The sequence below is a fragment of the Octopus sinensis genome, linkage group LG29 (genome assembly GCF_006345805.1).
Source record: "Octopus sinensis linkage group LG29, ASM634580v1, whole genome shotgun sequence".
Taxonomy (NCBI): Eukaryota; Metazoa; Mollusca; class Cephalopoda; order Octopoda; family Octopodidae; genus Octopus; species Octopus sinensis.
This window is the reverse complement of record NC_043025.1, coordinates 6328772-6352888: the sequence shown is the minus strand read 5'-3', so window position 1 is coordinate 6352888 and position 24117 is coordinate 6328772. Positions and strand designations below refer to the sequence as shown.

General features: G+C 40.8%; 1 protein-coding gene across 1 annotated transcript in view; it reads left to right on the top strand.

The window, feature by feature from the left end:
* Positions 1-23246, top strand: part of LOC115226074 (TWiK family of potassium channels protein 7-like) — a 24532-nt gene extending 1286 nt beyond the window's left edge. Inside the window, exons 2-3 of the mRNA XM_029797048.2 lie at positions 11392-11593; positions 22647-23246. Of these exons, the coding sequence (XP_029652908.2) occupies positions 11392-11593; positions 22647-23058 (614 nt within the window). The 3' untranslated portion in view covers positions 23059-23246. The remainder of the gene's footprint in view (positions 1-11391; positions 11594-22646) is intronic.
* Positions 23247-24117: the final 871 nt, after the last annotated feature.

The following is a 24117-nucleotide window of genomic DNA, read 5'->3' as shown; positions in this document are numbered from 1 at the left end:
CATACTCACACACACATGTATATAGAACATGTCAGGACGATCTCCGTTATTTTTTTTATATGTGTGTGTGTGTATGAAGAGGCATGCATTCACATATATGTGTGTGTGTAGACATAGGCCAACACATATGTACCTAGGTTAATATGTATGCATAAACTCAAGCATACACTCACTGAAACATATGTACATACATACACACACATATACGTACGTATCTACATATGTACATATATGCATACAAGCTTGCATACAAACATTTGTACACAATATATGCACACTCACACGCACACATCTGTGTACACTGTCACATACATGTGTATATACATATACACACACATAAATACACATGCATGACTACACACACACAAACACATCTATGTACACTGACACACACACATATACATATACACACACACACACATCTATGTACACTGACACACACACATGTATATACATATACACACGTCTATGTACACTCACACTTTCACATATATATACATATACACACATCTGTGTACACTGACACATATGCATGTATATACATATACACACACACATCTGTGTACACTGACACATGCATATGTATATACATATACACACATCTACGTACACTGACACATACACACACATTTAAATACACAGACACATATGTACATAAATATACATGCACACACATTACACTCAATCATCATCATCATTGTTCGACTGTGGTCGAGACAATGGAATTTACCAAGCTACGCCAGACTTCACGGTCCTTCATGGCATTACGGAGGTCCTGTTGCTGGATGCCTGTATCCCTGGAGATTACATCAGGGTAGGAGAGTGTGCGCCCTCTGGTATTGCGAGTAGATGGCTTCCAGAGGAGAAGAGTAGAAATTACCTATTTTTCAGCTCTACAACAATGTCCAGCAAACTGGACTCTCCTACCTTTCACAAGAGATGACACAGGTGGTAGTTTCCCATATATTTGCATTTTGGTTGGATGATGCTTCCACGAGAGATTGTGAGCTCTCATAAGGAGGCAAGTGTAGGTTCCATCCAACTGCCTCTCAAGCTTCTTTGATAACGTCCAGGTTTCTGAGCCATATAAAAGGTGTCAGTAGTTAACGTTGTCTGTGTGTACAAAGAGAAAAACAAGATATATTTACATCTGTTTAAAGTTCCACAGCAAAAGGTTGGGAAAAAAAAACAAAAAACACAGCAGCAAAATTCTTAGACTTATCTTAGGTTTTTCCAATAGTGTGTTATATGAAATAGTCGTGTGTGTGTGTGTGTGTGTGTGTGTACTCTTTTACTTGTTTCAGTCATTTGACTGCGGCCATGCTGGAGCACCACCTTTAGTCGAGCAAATCAACCCCGGGACTTATTCTTTGTAAGCCCAGTACTTATTCTCAATCGATCGGCTCTTTTTGCCGAACCGCTAAGTGACAGGGACGTAAACACACCAGCATCGGTTGTCAAGCAATGCTAGGGGGACAAACACAGACACACAAACAATAACACACACACTTATATATATATATATATCTATACATATATATATACGCTGGCTTCTTTCAGTTTCCGTCTACCAAATCCACTCGCAAGGCATTGGTCGGCCCGGGGTTATAGCAGAAGACACTTGCCCAAGATGCCACGCAGTGGGACTGAACCCGGAACCATGTGGCTGGTTAGCAAGCTACTTACCACACAGCCACTCCTGCGCCTATGATATGATAATTCTAAAGATGTATATATATTTATATGTGTGTGTGTGTATATATTTATAAGTGTGTGTGTGTGTGTGTGTATGTGTCTTTGTCTCCCCAGCATCGCTTGACAACTGATGTTGGTGTCTTTACATTCCCGAAACTTAGCAGTTCAGCAAAAGAGACCAATAGAATAAGTAGTAAGCTTACAAAGAATAAGTCCTAAAGTTGGTGCTCTAGCATGGCCACAGTCAAGTGACTGAAACAAGTAAAAGATTATGTGGCCGTGTGGTAAGTAGCTTGCTAACCAACCACATGGTTCCGGGTTCAGTCCCACTGCGTGGCATCTTGGGCAAGTGTCTTCTGCTATAGCCCCGGGCCGACCAATGCCTTGTGAGTGAATTTGGTTGACGGAAACTGAAAGAAGCCTGTCATATATATGTATATATGCGTGTGTGTGTTTGTGTGTCTGTGTTTGTCCCCCTAGCATTGCTTGACAACCGATGCTGGTGTGTTTATGTCCCCGTTACTTAGTGGTGAAATGACTGAAACAAGTAAAAGAGTAAAAGAGAGTAAAGATATATATACATACATACACACACATACATATCATATATATCCATCACAGCTGATTGGTTTCACACTCAATGGTTTGATGGAGTGTTAGGTAACAGTTCGATTATGTAACTCTGTGTTCCTCAGAGGTAGTCGTTGAAGCCATCCATTCAGCATTCACCTCTTATACCCTCTGACTTTATGGTACTCTAAACTCCTCTTGAAATAATTTCATTGATCAGGTCTTCTGGATTTTCAATTACATGGACATTCTACATTGCACTTGAGAATATGACCTTCATACAAAGCAGTAAAAGCATGATTTTCAGAATAGATTTGGCTGCTATTTCTAGCATATTCAGTGACTGCGAAAACAAGTCCCACAGGATATTTTGAGGGTGGATTGTGGTGGGTAGTATCAGCCTGTGGTGTATTGGATTAAAATATAGCGTGTTATTTAGATACATTGGTTTGCATTCTGGGTTCGAATTCTTTTGAGGTCAAAGATGGTAGCAATGATGATGATGGTGGTAATGATGATGATGATGGTGGCGGTGATGATGATGACGATGGTGGTGGTGATGATGATGCTGCTTGTCGCCTCGGTGATGGATGACGGTGATTCTGGTTATGTGGTATGTGTAAGTTAAGATTGATGGCATACTATAGTTGTACGTGTGAGTGTTTATATATATATATAGATAGATACATGTGTGTATTGAAATATATATATATACACACATCTATATATGTCATGTAATATATTCATCAATCTGTATTCATATGTGTGTGTATATATATATATATATATATATATATATATACATACTACATACACATAAACATGTATATATGTGCATGTGTGTGTGTATAGACATATACACACATCTGTGTATATATATGTGTGTATTGTATTCAATGTGTGTATTGAAATATATATATACACATATCTATATATGTCATGTAATATATTTATCAATCTGTATTCATATGTGTGTATGTATATATATATATATATATATATACATACACATAGACATGTATATATGTACATACACACACACAGAGAAACATACATCATCATTTAACGTCTGTTGACCATGCTAGTATGGGTTGGACAACATGTATTTGTTACATATATTTCTCCGACTTTCTTCCACACACACACATATTTGTGCAATATATAAACACACACACACACACACACACACACCACACACACTCACATATGTATATATTTCTGTACATTTCTCTTTCTTCCAAACACACATGTATACATGTAGGTGCATACACCATGTGGTAAACCAACATACAACTTGGCTGCGTTCTTATCAGTGAAGCTGCCATCATTTTGTTCCACAATAAAGTTTGTTTTTTACTTGTTTTATATATCGTTTATCTTTTAGTTTCTTCAGTGTATAGGCTGTGGCCATCCTGGGGCACTGCCTTGAAAGTTTAGTCGAACATATTTATTTCTTTTACTGCCCACAAGGGGCTAAACATAGAGGGGACAAACAAGGACAAACAAAGGGATTAAGTCGATTACATCGACCCCAGTATGCAACTGGTACTTATTTAATCGACCCTGAAAGGATGAAAGGCAAAGTCAACCTCAGCGGAATTTGAACACAGAGAGGACAAACAAGGACAGACAAATGGATTAAGTCGATTATATTGACCCCAGTACGTAACTGGTACTTATTTAATCGACCCTGAAAGGATGAAAGGCAAAGTCAACCTCAGCGGAATTTGAACACAGAGAGGACAAACAAGGACAGACAAATGGATTAAGTCGATTATATTGACCCCAGTACGTAACTGGTACTTATTTAATCGACCCTGAAAGGATGAAAGGCAAAGTCAACCTCACCGGAATTTGAACACAGAGAGGACAAACAAGGACAGACAAACGGATTAAGTCGATTATATTGACCCCAGTACGTAACTGGTACTTATTTAATCGACCCTGAAAGGATGAAAGGCAAAGTCAACCTCAGCGGAATTTGAACTCAGAACGAAGCGGCAGACGAAATACCGCTAAGCATTTCGCCCGGCCTGCTAATGTTTCTGCCAGCTTGCCGCCTTAGTAGAACATATTGACCCCAGAACTTATGTTTTAAGCCTGGTGTTCATTGCCATCGGTGTTTTGTTGCTGGACAAGCTATCAAGCAGTGGTGGGGACAAAAACACACACAAGATGGGCTTCTTTCAGTTTCCATTTACCAAATCCACTCACAAGACTCTGGTCAGCCCAGGACCGTAGTAGAAGACACTTTCCCAAAGCCACACAGCAGGACTGAACCTGAAACCATTTGGTTGGGAAGCAAGCTTCTTACTACATAGCCATGTGTGTGCAAGCCTGGGCTTATATATATCTAAGCACAGGCATGGCTGTGTGGTAAGAAGCTTGGTTCCCAAACTCATGGTTCCAGGTTCAGTCCCACTGCGTGGCACCTTGGGCAAGTGTCTTCTACTATAGCCTCGGGCTGACCAAAGCCTTGGGAGTGGATTTGCTAGATGGCAACTAAAAGAAGCCCACTGTATATATACATATGTATGTATCTCTGTGTATTTGTTCCCTCTCCCCGTTACCACTTGACAACCGGTGTTGGTGTGTTTACGTCTCTGTAACTTAGCAGTTCAGCAATAGAGCCTGATAGAATAAGTACTAGGCATTAAAAAAAAGAGAAGGCCTGGGGTGCTCCAGCATGGCTGCAGTTAAATGACTGAGTAAAGTAAAAGAATATATATATATATATATATATTGGAGGATATATACTTAACATGGGACCCTAAAACGGTTCCCTAGCTCCAGCCTGGGCTGTGAATTTGGAACCAATCATAGCACTTACTCGGTGTGCCTATTCGTTTCGATCACCAGTGAAATAAACTCTCATATTCTATATATTTATTCTTTTACTTGTTTTAGTCATTTTACTGCGGCCATGCTGGAGCATCGCCTTTTTAGTTGAACAAATCGACCTCAGGACTTATTCTTTGTAAACCTAGTACCTATTCTATCGGTTTCTTTTTGCCGAACTACTAAGTTACAGGGACGTAAACACACCAGCATCGGTTGTCAAGCAATGCTAGGGGGACAAACACAGACACACAAACATATACACACACATACATATATATATACATATATATATATATATATATATACACATATATACAATCTTCATTTAACCTACAAACTTTTGTATAGGTGAGGTTGTTGTTTAACTCTGATCAAATTTTTGACCAGAGATATCCCACCCATGCCCCTCCATCATTACACACACATACAAACACATATTCAGACATAGTGTATCTAGGACTACATTATCTAATGTGTCCTTTGTTGTAGGTGATGCTAAGTTACAGGGGACATAAACACACCAGCATCGTTTGTCAAGTGATGTTGGGGGGGACAAGCACAGATGCACAAACATATACACGCACACACATAGATACATATCTATATATATGATGGGCTTCTTTCAGTTTCCATCTACTAAATCTACTCACAAGGCTTTGGCCGGCCCGAGGCGATAGTAGAAGACACTTGCCCAAGGTGCCACGCAGTGGGACTGAACCCGGAACCACTCATGCGCCTATACTCTTTTACTCTTTTACTTGTTTCAGTCATTTGACTGCGGCCATGCTGGAGCACCGCCTTTAGTCGAGCAACTCGACCCCGAGACTTATTCTTTTGTAAGTCCAGTACTTATTCTATCGATCTCTTTTGCCGAACCGCTAAGTGACGAGGACGTAAACACACCAGCATCGGTTGTCAAACAATGCTAGGGGGACAAACACAGACACACAAACACACACACATACATATATATAAATACATATATACGACAGGCTTCTTTCAGTTTCCGTCTACCAAATCCACTCACAAGGCATTGGTCGGCCCAGGGCTATAGCAGAAGACACTTGCCCAAGATGCCACGCAGTGGGACTGAACCCGGAACCATGTGGTTGGTTAGCAAGCTACTTACCACACAGCCACTCCTGCGCCTATATATTTTTTTTTTCTGCGATTATTTGGTAAATGGTGCTGAATTTTATGTTTCTGTAAATAATAATAAGAAATACCACAAGGGACACGTGTGTGTGTGTGTGTGTGTGTGTTTATTGTCTCAGCCTTGCTTGTTGGGGCAAGTAGACAATGAAGATGATGGGTGGGGGTGACGTGTGTTTGTCTGGTTTCAACCATACAAGGGAAATAGACATTAAAACGACGATGATGTGGCATGTGTGTGTGTGTGTGTCTGTGTGTTCACACAGTATATGTTCGTGTATGTGTGTGTCCTGTTACAGCCATGCAAATAGACAAAATGGTGCAGATGGTGTGTGTGTGTGTGCACGTGCATACGTGTGTGTGTGTACATGTACATATGTGTATGTCTATACATGTGATATGGTGTGTGTGTGTGTGCATGTGATGTACTGTATGTGTGCATGTGCAATGTGACGTGTGTGTGAGCATACGTGTATGTCTGTGTGTACATGTGTGTGCATGCATACGTCATATGTGTGTGTGTACATGTGTATGTGATACAATCATGTGTGTCTGGTCTCAACAATAGTCATAAAGGAGATATTAAAATGATGATGATGATGATGATGCAGTGTGTGTGCGCGTCTGTTTGTGATGTGTGCTTATGCAATGTGTGTGAGTATGTGTGCTTATGCAATGTGTGTGTGTGTATGCACACAATATATGTGCGTATGTATGTGTCTTGTCTCTGCCATACTAGTACAAAGAAAATAGACTTTGACACGATGATGATGATGATGTGTGTATGTGTGTGTGTTTTTGCTTGTGTATGATGTGTGTGTGTGTGTTTGCATGTGTCCATATATGTGTGTAGATCTGAGTGTATGTATACATGTGTGTGTGTGTGTGTGTGTGTATATTGGCAAGTATTGGTATGTGTACAATGTGTTTGCACACCTGTATTACGATGTGTGTGTGATGTGTATACATACATGTATCTGTTTGTTTACATGTGTATGTGTGTGTATGTGTGTGTATATATATATGATGTCTGTCATATGTTTGTGTGATGTGTATACATACATGTATCTGTCTGTTTACATGTGTATATATATATATATATATGATGTCTGTGTCATATGTTTATCTGTATGCCAATATATGTATCTGTTTGCGTGTGTATATCAGAGCTTATGTATATGTGTGTGTGTGTGTGTATATGTGTTTTTGTATATTTGTGTGTGTCGTGCTTATTTGTATGTACATATATGTATCTGTTTGTTTGCATGCGTGCATATGTAAGTGTATATCTGAGCTTATGTATACATGCAAGTGTGTGTGTGTCTGTGGATGATATATGTGTGTGGTATTTGTATGTGTATACATGTTTGTCTACATGTATGCATACATATGTGTATATCCAAACATATATAGAAATACAGATGTGTGTGTGTGTATACATATATATATATTTGTCTGCATGTATGATTTGTATATGATACATATATATATATGTGTGTGTGTGTGTGTGTGTGTATACGTGTTTGTCTACATGTATGCATACATATGTGTATATCTAAACATATATAGAAATACAGATGTGTGTGTGTGTGTGTGTACATATATATATATATATTTGTCTGCATGTATGATTTGTATATGATATATATATATATATATATATATATATATATATATATATAATATATATATATATATTATATATATATACACATATATATATGTGTGTGTGTGTGGTGTGTGTGTGTGTATATACATCTGAACATGTGTGTGTATGTGTACACACATGCATTCATGTAGCCGCAATTACTTTGCTTTCTGATTTTCCATAACTACTGACTGTTTGTCATTTGCTGGTTGCAACGAGACTGTTTATATATAAACTGGCTAATTTATAGTACACAGGTGTGTGTAGGGACGTGTGTCTGTCTCTGTGTGTGTGAGATAGTCTATGTATGCGTCTGTAAGTGAGCACATATGTCTGTGTCTATACACAAAACAATCTGTATGTTTGTTTACATATATATATATACATATATATATATATATATACATACATATACATGTATATTCATATATCTCTTACAAATGTGTGCATACGCATGAAATCTGTATGTATTCATTTGTAGAGGTACATATATGTATACATTATATTTGTGTGTGTGTGTGTTTAAATTTTTATATACATATGTTCATGTATTACAGTAATGAGTGTGTGTGTGTGTATATATATATATATACACACACACACAGAAATAGATATACATATATACATGTGTGTGTGTACGTGTATATATAATATATATATACACACACACAGAAATAGATATACATATATACATGTGTATGTATATATATATATACACACACACACACAGAAATAGATATACATATATACATGTGTATGTATATATATATATACACACACGCGCACCTATCCACCTCATTTCCTTCATTGCTCATCAGACAAACACCTTGGCGCCATCACCATTTTCTCTACTAAATATATTTACGTCTCTATGGAAATGGTATCAGAAATCCTAAAGTCATTGGTTTTTATATGCTGGTCACATGTCCAAACATGGTTCGGTCATTTTAGCCATGTGCATTCACTACAACACACACACACACACACACACATATATATATACATTTTGTCAGGTCTTTGTTGCATTTCAATGTATGTGTGTGTGTAGCAGGAGGAGACGTATAGGATGGAAAATTGCTGAAGAGATCACAGAATGCGTGAAGAAAGCTTTCCAGACAAAGTGAAGAACGAATATATAGTGTCTGTGTTTTGGTGGGGGGAAAAATACCATCCCAGAATATAACAAATATAAAAGTATCCGGTCCACAGTGAAGTGGTTTGCATTTGGAAGAGAATCCAACTGTAAAAGCCATGCCAAAACCAACCTTGCCTGTACTGGTGCCAAGTAAAATGCACCCAGTCCACTCTGTAAAATGGTTGGTGTTGGATGGAAGCACTCCGTCGGTCACGACGACGAGGGTTCCGGTTGATCCGATCAACGGAACAGCCTGCTCGTGAAATTAACGTGTAAGTGGTTGAGCACTCCACAGACACGTGTACCCTTAACGTAGTTCTCGGGGATATTCAGTGTGACACAGAGAGTGACAAGGCCGGCTCCTTGAAATACAGGTACAACAGAAACAGGAAGTAAGAGTGAGAGAAAGTTGTGGTGAAAGAGTACAGCAGGGATCACCACCATCCCCTGCCAGAGCCTCGTGGAGCTTTTAGGTGTTTTCGCTCAATAAACACTCGCAATGCCCGTTCTGAGAATCGAAACCGCGATCCTACGACCGCGAGTCCACTGCCTTAACCACTGGGCCATTGCGCCTCCGGTTGGTGTTAGGGAGGGCATCCAACCGTAAAAACCATACCAAAACAGACACAGTAGCTTGGTGTCATCTTCTACCTGGCTGGCTCCTGTCAAACTGTCCAAACCATGCGAGCTGGCAGAACCGTTAGCACGTCGGACAAAATGCATAGCCGTATTTCGTCCGCGGCTACCTTCTGAATTCAAATTCCGCCAAGGTCGACTTTGCCTTTCATCCTTTCGGGGTCGATAAATTAAGTACCAGTTACACACTGGGGTCGATGTAATCATCTTAATCCGTTTGTCTGTCCTTGTTTGTCCCCTCTGTGTGTAGCCCCTTGTGGGTAGTAAAGAAACAGTTATTAAATGATGATGATCCCTGATGAAATGAACTCGCTGTAAATTGTGTAACTTTCATATAGGCTCTTATATGTAATATGAAATAAATGGTGGGTCATTTGTTGAAACATCTTTTACAAGAAGAACTTTGGACAGATGAATCTTTTGCCAAACCATTGAGTTACTGGGACATAAACAGACCAACCCCTGTTGTCAAGCAGTAATGTAGGGACAACACAGATGCACGCACAAGTGTGTGTGTGTATATATATATATATATATATTATATATATGTATATTATATATATGTATGTATATTATATATATGTATGTATATTATATATATATATGACTTAGTGGTTAGGGTGTTGCACTCACAAACTAGTGATCGTGATTTCAATTCCTATACTAACATAAATCCTTCGACAAGATAAGTTATATTTTTATTTTAAGAAATATTGTTAAATGCTTTTTGATTATTTATAGTTAATACATGTATTTTTTTATATATTTATTTGATAATTAGTATAAGTTAAGTACATTTATTCTATTATTATTTTTTATTATCTTAGACCTGATGAGTGACTATATTTTTAAATAGAAATAATATTAGTTCGACTTAATTTTGGTTCGAATTGATTTTATTATTATTATTATCTATTTGAAAATATAGCCATGAAACATGCGTAGCCTTTTTACTATTTATTGTACTTTATTGATTTTTAAAATAAGGTTTTTTTATAGTTTGTTTTCTACATGGTGTAAATAACCTCTTTCTTCATTGAATTGTTTACTAGTGGTTTTTCTCTAAATTATATACATACATACATATCATCATCATTTAACGTCTGCTTTCCATGAGTTGAACACTTTGACTGAGGTCTGGCGAACCAGACTCCAATCTGATCTGGCAGTGTTTCTACAGCTGGATGTCCTTCCTAATGCCAACCACTCCGAGAGTGTAGTGGGTGCTTTTACGTGCCACTGGCACGAGGGCCAGTTTGGTATAAATGTATGAATTTGTGTCTCTGTGTTTGTACCCCACCATCACTTGCAAGGACTGTTTCAACAAAGTCACATGTTGTCCTTGCCTTCGTAATGCGGAGTAGATGAAACAGGGACAACTGAAGAAGGGGAATTTTCTTTATGTTGTATGACTCATTTCTCTGTTTTTTTCGTTGTTCAAAAAAAAGTTTGTTTCTATGTTTTCGTTTCTCATTAACTAACTAACTAACTAACTAACATCCCCAAAAGAGACCAATAAAATAAGTACTAGGCTTACAAAGAATAAGTCCTGGGGTCGATTTGTTCGACTAAAGGCAGTGCTCCAGTATGGCCACAGTCAAAATGACAAACAAAAGAATAAAATAATATACACACATGCATACACACACACGCACACACACACACACTTGTTTCTAAATGCCCTGACACCTCTCTTCTCTCTCTCTCATTACAGGTTATGGTCATGTGGCTCCGAAAACCCCTTATGGACGCATCGTCACAATATTCTACGCTGTGCTTGGCATCCCGTTGACGTTGCTATGTCTAACAAACATAGGAAACTTGATGGCTGATGGCTTCCGGATCCTCTATGGAAAAATATGTTGTGGATTATGCTGTCTCCTATTTAAACCTCGACGATACGGCAGAAGAAGAAGGTCTCGTTATTTTTTCTTATGTAGATATTTATAGGGGGCTGGGGCAAAATAAGGGATCTCGGATTCCTTGTTATTTTCTCTCTACCTGTTTGGAACCATTATGTTTAACCCTTTAGTATTTAAACCGGCCATATCCGGCCAAAATGGTTAATCTGTTTTATGTTCAAACTGACCAGATCCAGGCTCTCACATCTACCCTACAATATTATTCCACATTAAGTAATTACACCATCAAGATCTTGAAGATATGAGATAATGCATGATTAATTCAAATCAATGGGAATCAATAAGCATTATGTTTGATTGAATAATCTGAACACTAAAGGGTTAAGTATGGCAACATCATTTTGTACTATTGTCTCATCTTTGGGAGTGAAAATTGGTCAGCATAGTTGCCATGGCGAGTGGAGAATCCAATGTTTTGAACACATTCCTCCTTCAGGAGAAAAAATTAAAAGGAGAGAGAGAGCAGAATTTTTCATGTTCTTTGTTGTAGATAGTTTTTTTTTTTATCTTAACCCTTTAGCATTTAAACCGACCATATCCAGCCAAAAGTATTCTGCCTGTTTTATGATCAAACTGGCCATATCCGGCCAAAAGTATTCTGCCTGTTTTATGATCAAACTGGCCATATCCGGACAAAAGTATTCTGCCTGTTTTATGATCAAACTGGCCGGATCTGGCCAAAAGTATTCTGCCTGTTTTATGATCAAACTGGCCGGATCTGGCCAAAAGTATTCTGCCTGTTTTATGATCAAACTGGCCGGATCTGGCCAAAAGTATTCTGCCTGTTTTATGATCAAACTGGCCATATCCAGCCAAAAGTATTCTGCCTGTTTTATGATCAAACTGGCCATATCCGGCCAAAAGTATTCTGCCTGTTTTATGTCCAAACTGGCCATATCCGGCCAAAAGTATTCTGCTGTTTTATGATCAAACTGGCCATATCCGGCCAAAAGTATTCTGCCTGTTTTATGATCAAACTGGCCATATCCAGCCAAAAGTATTCTGCCTGTTTTATGATCAAACTGGCCATATCCGGCCAAAAGTATTCTGCCTGTTTTATGATCAAACTGGCCATATCCGGACAAAAGTATTCTGCCTGTTTTATGTCCAAACTGGCCATATCCTGCCAAAAGTATTCTGCCTGTTTTATGATCAAACTGGCCATATCCGGCCAAAAGTATTCTGCCTGTTTTATGATCAAACTGGCCATATCCGGCCAAAAGTACACTGCCTGTTTTATGATCAAACTGGCCATATCCGGACAAAAGTATTCTGCCTGTTTTATGTCCAAACTGGCCATATCCAGCCAAAAGTATTCTGCCTGTTTTATGATCAAACTGGCCAAAAGTATTCTGCCTGTTTTATGATCAAACTGGCCGGATCTGGCCAAAAGTATTCTGCCTGTTTTATGATCAAACTGGCCGGATCTGGCCAAAAGTATTCTGCCTGTTTTATGATCAAACTGGCCATATCCGGCCAAAAGTATTCTGCCTGTTTTATGATCAAACTGGCCATATCCGGCCAAAAGTATTCTGCCTGTTTTATGATCAAACTGGCCATATCCGGCCAAAAGTATTCTCCCTGTTTTATGATCAAACTGGCCAAAAGTATTCTGCCTGTTTTATGATCAAACTGGCCGGATCTGGCCAAAAGTATTCTGCCTGTTTTATGATCAAACTGGCCGGATCTGGCCAAAAGTATTCTGCCTGTTTTATGATCAAACTGGCCGGATCTGGCCAAAAGTATTCTGCCTGTTTTATGATCAAACTGGCCGGATCTGGCCAAAAGTATTCTGCCTGTTTTATGATCAAACTGGCCATATCCGGCCAAAAGTATTCTGCCTGTTTTATGATCAAACTGGCCATATCCGGCCAAAAGTATTCTGCCTGTTTTATGATCAAACTGGCCATATCCAGCCCAAAGTATTCTGCCTGATTTATGATCAAACTGGCCATATCCAGCCAAAAGTATTCTGCCTGTTTTATGATCAAACTGGCCATATCCGGCCAAAAGTATTCTGCCTGTTTTATGATCAAACTGGCCATATCCGGACAAAAGTATTCTGCCTGTTTTATGTCCAAACTGGCCATATCCTGCCAAAAGTATTCTGCCTGTTTTATGATCAAACTGGCCATATCCGGCCAAAAGTATTCTGCCTGTTTTATGATCAAACTGGCCATATCCGGCCAAAAGTACACTGCTTGTTTTATGATCAACCTGGCCATATCCGGACAAAAGTATTCTGCCTGTTTTATGTCCAAACTGGCCATATCCAGCCAAAAGTATTCTGCCTGTTTTATGATCAAACTGGCCAAAAGTATTCTGCCTGTTTTATGATCAAACTGGCCGGATCTGGCCAAAAGTATTCTGCCTGTTTTATGATCAAACTGGCCGGATCTGGCCAAAAGTATTCTGCCTGTTTTATGATCAAACTGGCCATATCCGGCCAAAAGTATTCTGCCTGTTTTATGATCAAACTGGCCATATCCGGCCAAAAGTATTCTGCCTGTTTTATGATCAAACTGGCCATATCCGGCCAAAAGTATTCTGCCTGTTTTATGATCAAACTGGCCAAAAGTATTCTGCCTGTTTTATGATCAAACTGGCGGATCTGGCCAAAAGTATTCTGCCTGTTTTATGATCAAACTGGCCGGATCTGGCCAAAAGTATTCTGCCTGTTTTATGATAAAACTGGCCATCCGGCCAAAAGTATTCTGCCTGTTTTATGATCAAACTGGCCATATCCAGCCAAAAGTATTCTGCCTGTTTTATGATCAAACTGGCCATATCCGGCCAAAAGTATTCTGCCTGTTTTATGATCAAACTGGCCATATCCGGACAAAAGTATTCTGCCTGTTTTATGATCAAACTGGCCGGATCTGGCCAAAAGTATTCTGCCTGTTTTATGATCAAACTGGCCGGATCTGGCCAAAAGTATTCTGCCTGTTTTATGATCAAACTGGCCGGATCTGGCCAAAAGTATTCTGCCTGTTTTATGATCAAACTGGCCATATCCGGCCAAAAGTATTCTGCCTGTTTTATGATCAAACTGGCCATATCCGGCCAAAAGTATTCTGCCTGTTTTATGATCAAACTGGCCATATCCAGCCAAAAGTATTCTGCCTGTTTTATGATCAAACTGGCCATATCCGGCCAAAAGTATTCTGCCTGTTTTATGTCCCAACTGGCCATATCCTGACAAAAGTATTCTGCCTGTTTTATGATCAAACTGGCCATATCCGGCCAAAAGTATTCTGCCTGTTTTATGATCAAACTGGCCATATCCGGCCAAAAGTACACTGCCTGTTTTATGATCAAACTGGCCATATCCGGACAAAAGTATTCTGCCTGTTTTATGTCCAAACTGGCATATCCAGCCAAAAGTATTCTGCCTGTTTTATGATCAAACTGGCCATATCCAGCCAAAAGTATTCTGCCTGTTTTATGATCAAACTGGCCATATCCGGACAAAAGTATTCTGCCTGTTTTATGATCAAACTGGCCATATCCGGCCAAAAGTATTCTGCCTGTTTTATGATCAAACTGGCATATCCGGCCAAAAGTATTCTGCCTGTTTTATGATCAAACTGGCCATATCCGACAAAAGTATTCTGCCTGTTTTATGATCAAACTGGCCGGATCTGGCCAAAAGTATTCTGCCTGTTTTATGATCAAACTGGCCGGATCTGGCCAAAAGTATTCTGCCTGTTTTATGATCAAACTGGCCGGATCTGGCAAAAGTATTCTGCCTGTTTTATGATCAACTGGCCATATCCGGCCAAAAGTATTCTGCCTGTTTTATGATCAACTGGCCATATCCGCCAAAAGTATTCTGCCTGTTTTATATGATCAAACTGCCATATCCAGCCAAAAGTATTCTGCCTGTTTTATGATCAAACTGGCCATATCCGGCCAAAAGTATTCTGCCTGCCTGTTTTATGTCCCAACTGGCCATATCCTGACAAAAGTATTCTGCCTGTTTTATGATCAAACTGGCCATATCCGGCCAAAAGTATTCTGCTGTTTTATGATCAAACTGGCCATATCCGGCCAAAAGTACACTGCCTGTTTTATGATCAAACTGGCCATATCCGGACAAAAGTATTCTGCCTGTTTTATGTCAAACTGGCATATCCAGCCAAAAGTATTCTGCCTGTTTTATGATCAAACTGGCCATATCAGCCAAAAGTATTCTGCCTGTTTTATGATCAAACTGGCCATATCCGGACAAAAGTATTCTGCCTGTTTTATGATCAAACTGGCCATATCCGGCCAAAATATTCTGCCTGTTTTATGATCAAACTGGCCAAAAGTATCTGCCTGTTTTATGATCAAACTGGCCGGATCTGGCCAAAAGTATTCTGCCTGTTTTATGATCAAACTGGCCGGATCTGGCCAAAAGTATTCTGCCTGTTTTATGATCAAACTGGCCATATCCGGCCAAAAGTATTCTGCCTGTTTTATGATCAAACTGGCCATATCCGGCCAAAAGTATTCTGCCTGTTTTATGATCAAACTGGCCATACCCGGCCAAAAGTATTCTGCCTGTTTTATGATCAAACTGGCCAAAAGTATTCTGCCTGTTTTATGATCAAACTGGCCATATCCGGCCAAAAGTATTCTGCCTGTTTTATGATCAAACTGGCCAAAAGTATTCTGCCTGTTTTATGATCAAACTGGCCTGATCTGGCCAAAAGTATTCTGCCTGTTTTATGATCAAACTGGCCGGATCTGGCCAAAAGTATTCTGCCTGTTTTATGATAAAACTGGCCATATCCGGACAAAAGTATTCTGCCTGTTTTATGATCAAACTGGCCATATCCAGCCAAAAGTATTCTGCCTGTTTTATGATCAAACTGGCCATATCCGGCCAAAAGTATTCTGCCTGTTTTATGATCAAACTGGCCATATCCGGACAAAAGTATTCTGCCTGTTTTATGATCAAACTGGCCGGATCTGGCCAAAAGTATTCTGCCTGTTTTATGATCAAACTGGCCGGATCTGGCCAAAAGTATTCTGCCTGTTTTATGATCAACTGGCCGGATCTGCCAAAAGTATTCTGCCTGTTTTATGATCAAACTGGCCATATCCGGCCAAAAGTATTCTGCCTGTTTTATGATCAAACTGGCCATATCCGGCCAAAAGTATTCTGCCTGTTTTATGATCAAACTGGCCATATCCAGCCCAAAGTATTCTGCCTGTTTTATGATCAAACTGGCCATATCCAGCCAAAAGTATTCTGCCTGTTTTATGATCAAACTGGCCATATCCGGCCAAAAGTATTCTGCCTGTTTTATGATCAAACTGGCCATATCCGGACAAAAGTATTCTGCCTGTTTTATGTCCAAACTGGCCATATCCTGCCAAAAGTATTCTGCCTGTTTTATGATCAAACTGGCCATATCCGGCCAAAAGTATTCTGCCTGTTTTATGATCAAACTGGCCATATCCGGCCAAAAGTACACTGCTTATTTTATGATCAACCTGGCCATATCCGGACAAAAGTATTCTGCCTGTTTTATGTCCAAACTGGCCATATCCAGCCAAAAGTATTCTGCCTGTTTTATGATCAAACTGGCCAAAAGTATTCTGCCTTTTATGATCAAACTGGCCGGATCTGGCCAAAAGTATTCTGCCTGTTTTATGATCAAACTGGCCGGATCTGGCCAAAAGTATTCTGCCTGTTTTATGATCAAACTGGCCATATCCGGCCAAAAGTATTCTGCCTGTTTTATGATCAAACTGGCCATATCCGGCCAAAAGTATTCTGCCTGTTTTATGATCAAACTGGCCATATCCGGCCAAAAGTATTCTGCCTGTTTTATGATCAAACTGGCCAAAAGTATTCTGCCTGTTTTATGATCAAACTGGCCGGATCTGGCCAAAAGTATTCTGCCTGTTTTATGATCAAACTGGCCGGATCTGGCCAAAAGTATTCTGCCTGTTTTATGATAAAACTGGCCATATCCGGACAAAAGTATTCTGCCTGTTTATGATCAAACTGGCCATATCCGGCCAAAAGTATTCTGCCTGTTTATGATCAAACTGGCCATATCCGGACAAAAGTATTCTGCTGTTTTATGATCAAAACTGGCCGGATCTGGCCAAAAGTATTCTGCCTGTTTTATGATCAAACTGGCGGATCTGGCCAAAAGTATTTGCCTGTTTTATGATCAAACTGGCCGGATCTGGCCAAAAGTATTCTGCTGTTTTATGATCAACTGGCCATATCCGGCCAAAAGTATTCTGCCTGTTTTATGATCAAACTGGCCATATCCGGCCAAAAGTATTCTGCTGTTTTATGATCAAATGGCCATATCCAGCCAAAGTATTCTGCCTGTTTTATGATCAAACTGGCCATATCCAGCCAAAAGTATTCTGCCTGTTTATGATCAAACTGACCATATCCGGCCAAAAGTATTTGCCTGTTTTATGATCAAACTGGCCATATCTGGACAAAAGTATTCTGCTGTTTTATGTCCAAACTGGCCATATCCTGCCAAAAGTATTCTGCTGTTTTATGATCAAAACTGGCCATATCCGGCCAAAAGTATTCTGCCTGTTTTATGATCAAACTGGCCATATCCAGGCAAAAGTATTCTGCCTTTTTTATGATCAAACTGGCCATATCCGGCAAAAGTATTCTGCCTGTTTTATGTCCAAACTGGCCATATCCAGCCAAAAGTATTCTGCCTGTTTTATGATCAAACTGGCCAAAAGTATTCTGCTGTTTTATGATCAAACTGGCCGGATCTGGCCAAAAGTATTCTGCCTGTTTTATGATCAAACTGGCCGGATCTGGCCAAAAGTATTCTGCCTGTTTTATGATCAACTGGCCATATCCGGCCAAAAGTATTCTGCCTTTTTTATGATCAAACTGGCCATATCCAGGCAAAAGTATTCTGCCTGTTTTATGATCAAACTGGCCATATCCGGCCAAAAGTATCTGCCTGTTTTATGATCAACTGGCCATATCCGGACAAAAGTATTCTGCCTGTTTTATGATCAACTGGCCATATCCGGACAAAAGTATTCTGCCTGTTTATGATCAAACTGGCCGGATCTGGCCAAAAGTATTCTGCCTGTTTTATGATCAAACTGGCCGGATCTGGCCAAAAGTATTCTGCCTGTTTTATGATCAAACTGGCCATATCCGGCCAAAAGTATTCTGCCTGTTTTATGATCAAACTGGCCATATCCGGCCAAAAGTATTCTGCCTGTTTTATGATCAAACTGGCCATATCCAGCCAAAAGTATTCTGCCTGTTTTATGTCCCAACTGGCCATATCCTGACAAAAGTATTCTGCCTGTTTTATGATCAAACTGGCCATATCCGGCCAAAAGTATTCTGCCTGCTTTATGATCAAACTGGCCATATCCGGCCAAAAGTACACTGCCTGTTTTATGATCAAACTGGCCATATCCGGACAAAAGTATTCTGCCTGTTTTATGTCCAAACTGGCCATATCCAGCCAAAAGTATTCTGCCTGTTTTATGATCAAACTGGCCATATCCAGCCAAAAGTATTCTGCCTGTTTTATGATCAAACTGGCCATATCCGGACAAAAGTATTCTGCCTGTTTTATGATCAAACTGGCCATATCCGGCCAAAAGTATTCTGCCTGTTTTATGATCAAACTGGCCAAAAGTATTCTGCCTGTTTTATGATCAAACTGGCCGGATCTGGCCAAAAGTATTCTGCCTGTTTTATGATCAAACTGGCCGGATCTGGCCAAAAGTATTCTGCCTGTTTTATGATCAAACTGGCCATATCCGGCCAAAAGTATTCTGCCTGTTTTATGATCAAACTGGCCATATCCGGCCAAAAGTATTCTGCCTGTTTTATGATCAAACTGGCCATACCCGGCCAAAAGTATTCTGCCTGTTTTATGATCAAACTGGCCAAAAGTATTCTGCCTGTTTTATGATCAAACTGGCTGGATCTGGCCAAAAGTATTCTGCCTGTTTTATGATCAAACTGGCCATACCCGGCCAAAAGTATTATGCCTGTTTTATGATCAAACTGGCCAAAAGTATTCTGCCTGTTTTATGATCAAACTGGCCGGATCTGGCCAAAAGTATTCTGCCTGTTTTATGATCAAACTGGCCATATCCGGCCAAAAGTATTCTGCCTGTTTTATGATCAAACTGGCCATATCCGGCCAAAAGTATTCTGCCTGTTTTATGATCAAACTGGCCATATCCGGCCAAAAGTATTCTGCCTGTTTTATGATCAAACTGGCCATATCCGGCCAAAAGTATTCTGCCTGTTTTATGATCAAACTGGCCATATCCGGCCAAAAGTATTCTGCCTGTTTTATGATCAAACTGGCCATATCCGGCCAAAAGTATTCTGCCTGTTTTATGATCAAACTGGCCGGATCCGGCCAAAAGTTTTCTGCCTGTTTTATGATCAAACTGGCCATATCCGGCCGAAAATATTCTGCCTGTTCTATGTTCAAACTGGCCGGATCTGGCCAAAAGTATTCTGCCTGTTTTATGATCAAACTGGCCGGATCTGGCCAAAAGTATTCTGAAGTTTTATGATCAAACTGGCCAATAGTATTCTGCCTGTTTTATGATCAAACTGGCCGGATCCGGCCAAAAGTATTCTGCCTGTTTTATGATCAAACTGGCCGGATCCGGCCAAAAGTATTCTGCCTGTTTTATGATCAAACTGGCCGGATCTGGCCAAAAGTATTCTGCCTGTTTTATGATCAAACTGGCCAAAAGTATTCTGCCTGTTTTATGATCAAACTGGCCATATCCGGACAAAAGTATTCTGCCTGTTTTATGATCAAACTGGCCATATCTGGCCAAAAGTATTCTGCCTGTTTTATGATCAAACTGGCCATATCTGGCCAAAAGTATTCTGCCTGTTTTATGTTCAAACTGGCTGGATCTGGCCAAAAGTATTCTGCCTGTTTTATGATCAAACTGGCCATATCTGGCCAAAAGTATTCTGCCTGTTTTATGTTCAAACTGGCTGGATCTGGCCAAAAGTATTCTGCCTGTTTTATGATCAAACTGGCCATATCTGGCCAAAAGTATTTTGCTTGTTTTATGTCCAAACTGGCTAGATCTGGTCTCTCACACTAGCCCTACAATATCGTTTTAAAAATTAACAGCTACCTCATCAAAATCTCATAGCTACAAGATAATGCAGGATAGTTCAAGGCAATGAGGATAAAAAGGGATTAATTTTGGTAGAATAATGTGAACACTAAAGGGTTAAAGGATGTAAAATTCTATTGTCTTGTTAATTTCTCTCCTTAGAATTTTTCCCTGCAGGAGGACACTGTCTGAAATGTTGGATTTTCCGCTCCTCCCAGCAAGTTCACCATACATTTTTATATTGACTTTGCTACTGTATATCATCATCGTTTAACGTCTGTTCTCCATGCTAGCATGGGTTGGACGGTTCAACTGGGGTCTGGGAAGCCAGAAGGCTGCACCAGGCTCCGGTCTTATCTGGCAATGTTTCTACAGGTGGATGCCCTTCCTAACGCCAACCACTCCGTGAGTGTAGTGGGTGCTTTTTACGTGCCACCAGCACAGGTGCCAGCCGAGGCTGGCTTCGGCTAAGGTCGGATTGGTGCATTTTACGTGCCACCTGCACGGAAGCCAGTCGAGGCGGAACTGGCTTTGGCCACGATTCGGATGGTGTTTTTTACGTGCCACCGACACGGAAGCCAGTCGAGGCGGCACTGGCTTTAGCCACGATTCGGATGGTGCTTTTTACGTACCACCGACACGGAAGCCAGTCGAGGCGGCACTGGCTTCCGCCACGATTCGGATGGTGCTTTTTATGTGCCACCCGCACGGAAGCCAGTCGAGGCGGCACTGGCTTCGGCCACGATTCGGATGGTGCTTTTTACGTGCCACCGACACAGAAGCCAGTCGAGGCGGCACTGGCTTCGGCCACGATTCGGATGGTGCTTTTTATGTGCCACCTGCACGGAAGCCAGTCGAGGCGGCACTGGCTTCGGCCACGATTCGGATGGTGCTTTTTACGTGCCACCGACACAGAAGCCAGTCGAGGCGGCACTGGCTTCGGCCACGATTCGGATGGTGCTTTTTATGTGCCACCTGCACGGAAGCCAGTCGAGGCGGCCCTGGCTTCGGCCACGATTCGGATGGTGCTTTTTATGTGCCACCGACACAGAAGCCAGTCGAGGCGGCACTGGCTTCGGCCACGATTCGGATGGTGCTTTTTACGTGCCACCTGCACGGAAGCCCGTCGAGGTGGCGCTGGCATCGGCCACGATTTGGATAGTGCTTTTTACGTATCTCCAGTCCAGGGGTCCTGGCATCTACTGGGTGCCAGTCATAGGCTTGGTTCAATTTCAATTCCGATTTCGATTTATATGTTCATAATAATTTTTCTATCATATTGTCTTAACAGCCCTTACCGTTTCTTTTCACTGTTTTGTTCTCCCTGTCCCTGTTTTTGCTACCACTTTCACCCTCCGCAAAATAATCCCAAATTTTATTTAGTTTACTTTGCGGGAAGGACTGTGTCAACAAAGTCGCGTCTTGTCCTTGCCTTCGAAACGTGGAGTAGATGAAACAGGGACAACTGAAGAAGGGAAATATTCTTTATGTTGCATGTCTCGTTTCTCTGTTTGTTTTTTTCATTATTTGAAAAAGAGGTTATTTCTATGTTTTCGTTTCTCATTGTGTTCAACATTTTTTTTGTTGTTGTCCTGTACCCATATATGCATGCATATATATGTAGGTGTGTGTGTATGTTTGTATGCATATATATATGCATACAATGTAACCCCATGTGAATCGTTGGTGATTTTTTTCCCCTCCATCTTTTTTCTCTTGGACTTTTCACAAGCAAGCTGTCCCATTGATCAGATTGACTGGAACCCTCGTCGTCGTAACCAATGGAGTGCCACTATTCCGACCCCTATAGTATCCCCACTACCACCCCTGACCCATAGTCTACCACTGCTGTCGTTATCCCCCCCCCCCCACTAATCTTATTTCTTTATTACCCAGTGTGCTGCATTGATATTCTTCCTTTCTCTCGTTTCAGAAGACACATGCACGACCCAGAATTCTGCAACTGTGAGATAATGGAACGCAAAGTGGAGAAGAGCAACGAGGTGGTACAGGTGCCGACCTCTCTCTGCATCCTCCTGATCGCGGCCTACATCTTCGCGGGGGCCCTCCTGTTCTCGCTGTGGGAGAAATGGGACTACCTGACCGGATCGTACTTCTGTTTCATCACGCTAAGCACGATCGGCTTCGGCGACATCGTGCCAGGGACCGACATCAAGTCCTGGTCCCAGCAGGAGAAACTCGTGCTGTGCGCCCTCTACCTGGTCATCGGTCTGTCGCTGATCGCTATGTGCTTCAATCTGGTGCAGGAGGACGTGAAGGCCAAGTGCCGTTGGTTGGGACGAAAATTTGGTATCATCGATAAAGATGACACCAGCATGAACTGAACAGAGGTGGAGCAGTGTGTAAGTGGCAGTGATGGTGGCACGGAGGTGGTGGGAACCTGTTGGAGGTGGCTATTCTTATCTATTTTTTTGTTTGGTTTTTTTAATTACACACTCTTTTTACTCTCAACCCCACACATATACATAAATAAACATATATATATATATACATATATACACATATATATATATATATATATATATAGGAAGGCGGCGAGCTGGCAGAAACGGTAGCACGCCGGGCGAAATGCGAAGCCGTATTTCGTCTGTCGTTACGTTCTGAGTTCAAATTCCGCCGAGGTCGACTTTGCCTTTCATCCTTTCGGGGTCGATAAATTAAGTACCAGTTACGCACTGGGGTCGATGGAATCAACTTAATCCCTTTGTCTGTCCTTGTTTGTCCCCTCTGTGTTTAGCCCTTTGTGGGTAGTAAAGAAATATATATATATATATATATATATATATATATATATATATATACATACATACATATGGTGGTGCTCCAGCATGGCCACAGTTATTGGACTGAAACATCTAAAAGAATATATATACATATAGCCTCAGGCGTGGCTGTGTGGTAAGGAGCTTCTTTTCCAACCACATGGTTCTGGGTTCAGTCCCACCATATGACACTTTGGGCAAGTGTCTTCTACTCTAGCTTTGAGCTGACCAAAGCCTTCAGAGTGGATTTTGTAGGTGGAAACTGAAAGAAGCCTGTTGTGTATGTGTGTGTGTGTGTGTGTGTCTGTGTTTGTCTGCGTCACCACCATTTTAAAACTGGTGTTTGTGTGTTTATGTCCCCGTAACTTAGTCATTCAGCAAAGGAGAATAAGTACCAGGCTTAAAAAATAAGCCCTGGGGGTTTTGATTTTCCTCGACTAAAACCCTTCAAGGTGGTGCTCCGGCATGGCCGCATTCAAATGACTGAAACAAGTAAAAGAATGTGTGCGTGTGTACATATATATCACACACTCCTACTATCATTCACTACCACCGACACTGCTATTCCCACCCATACACTAGTACCCCCACTACTACCCCTGACGATGACAACAACCACCA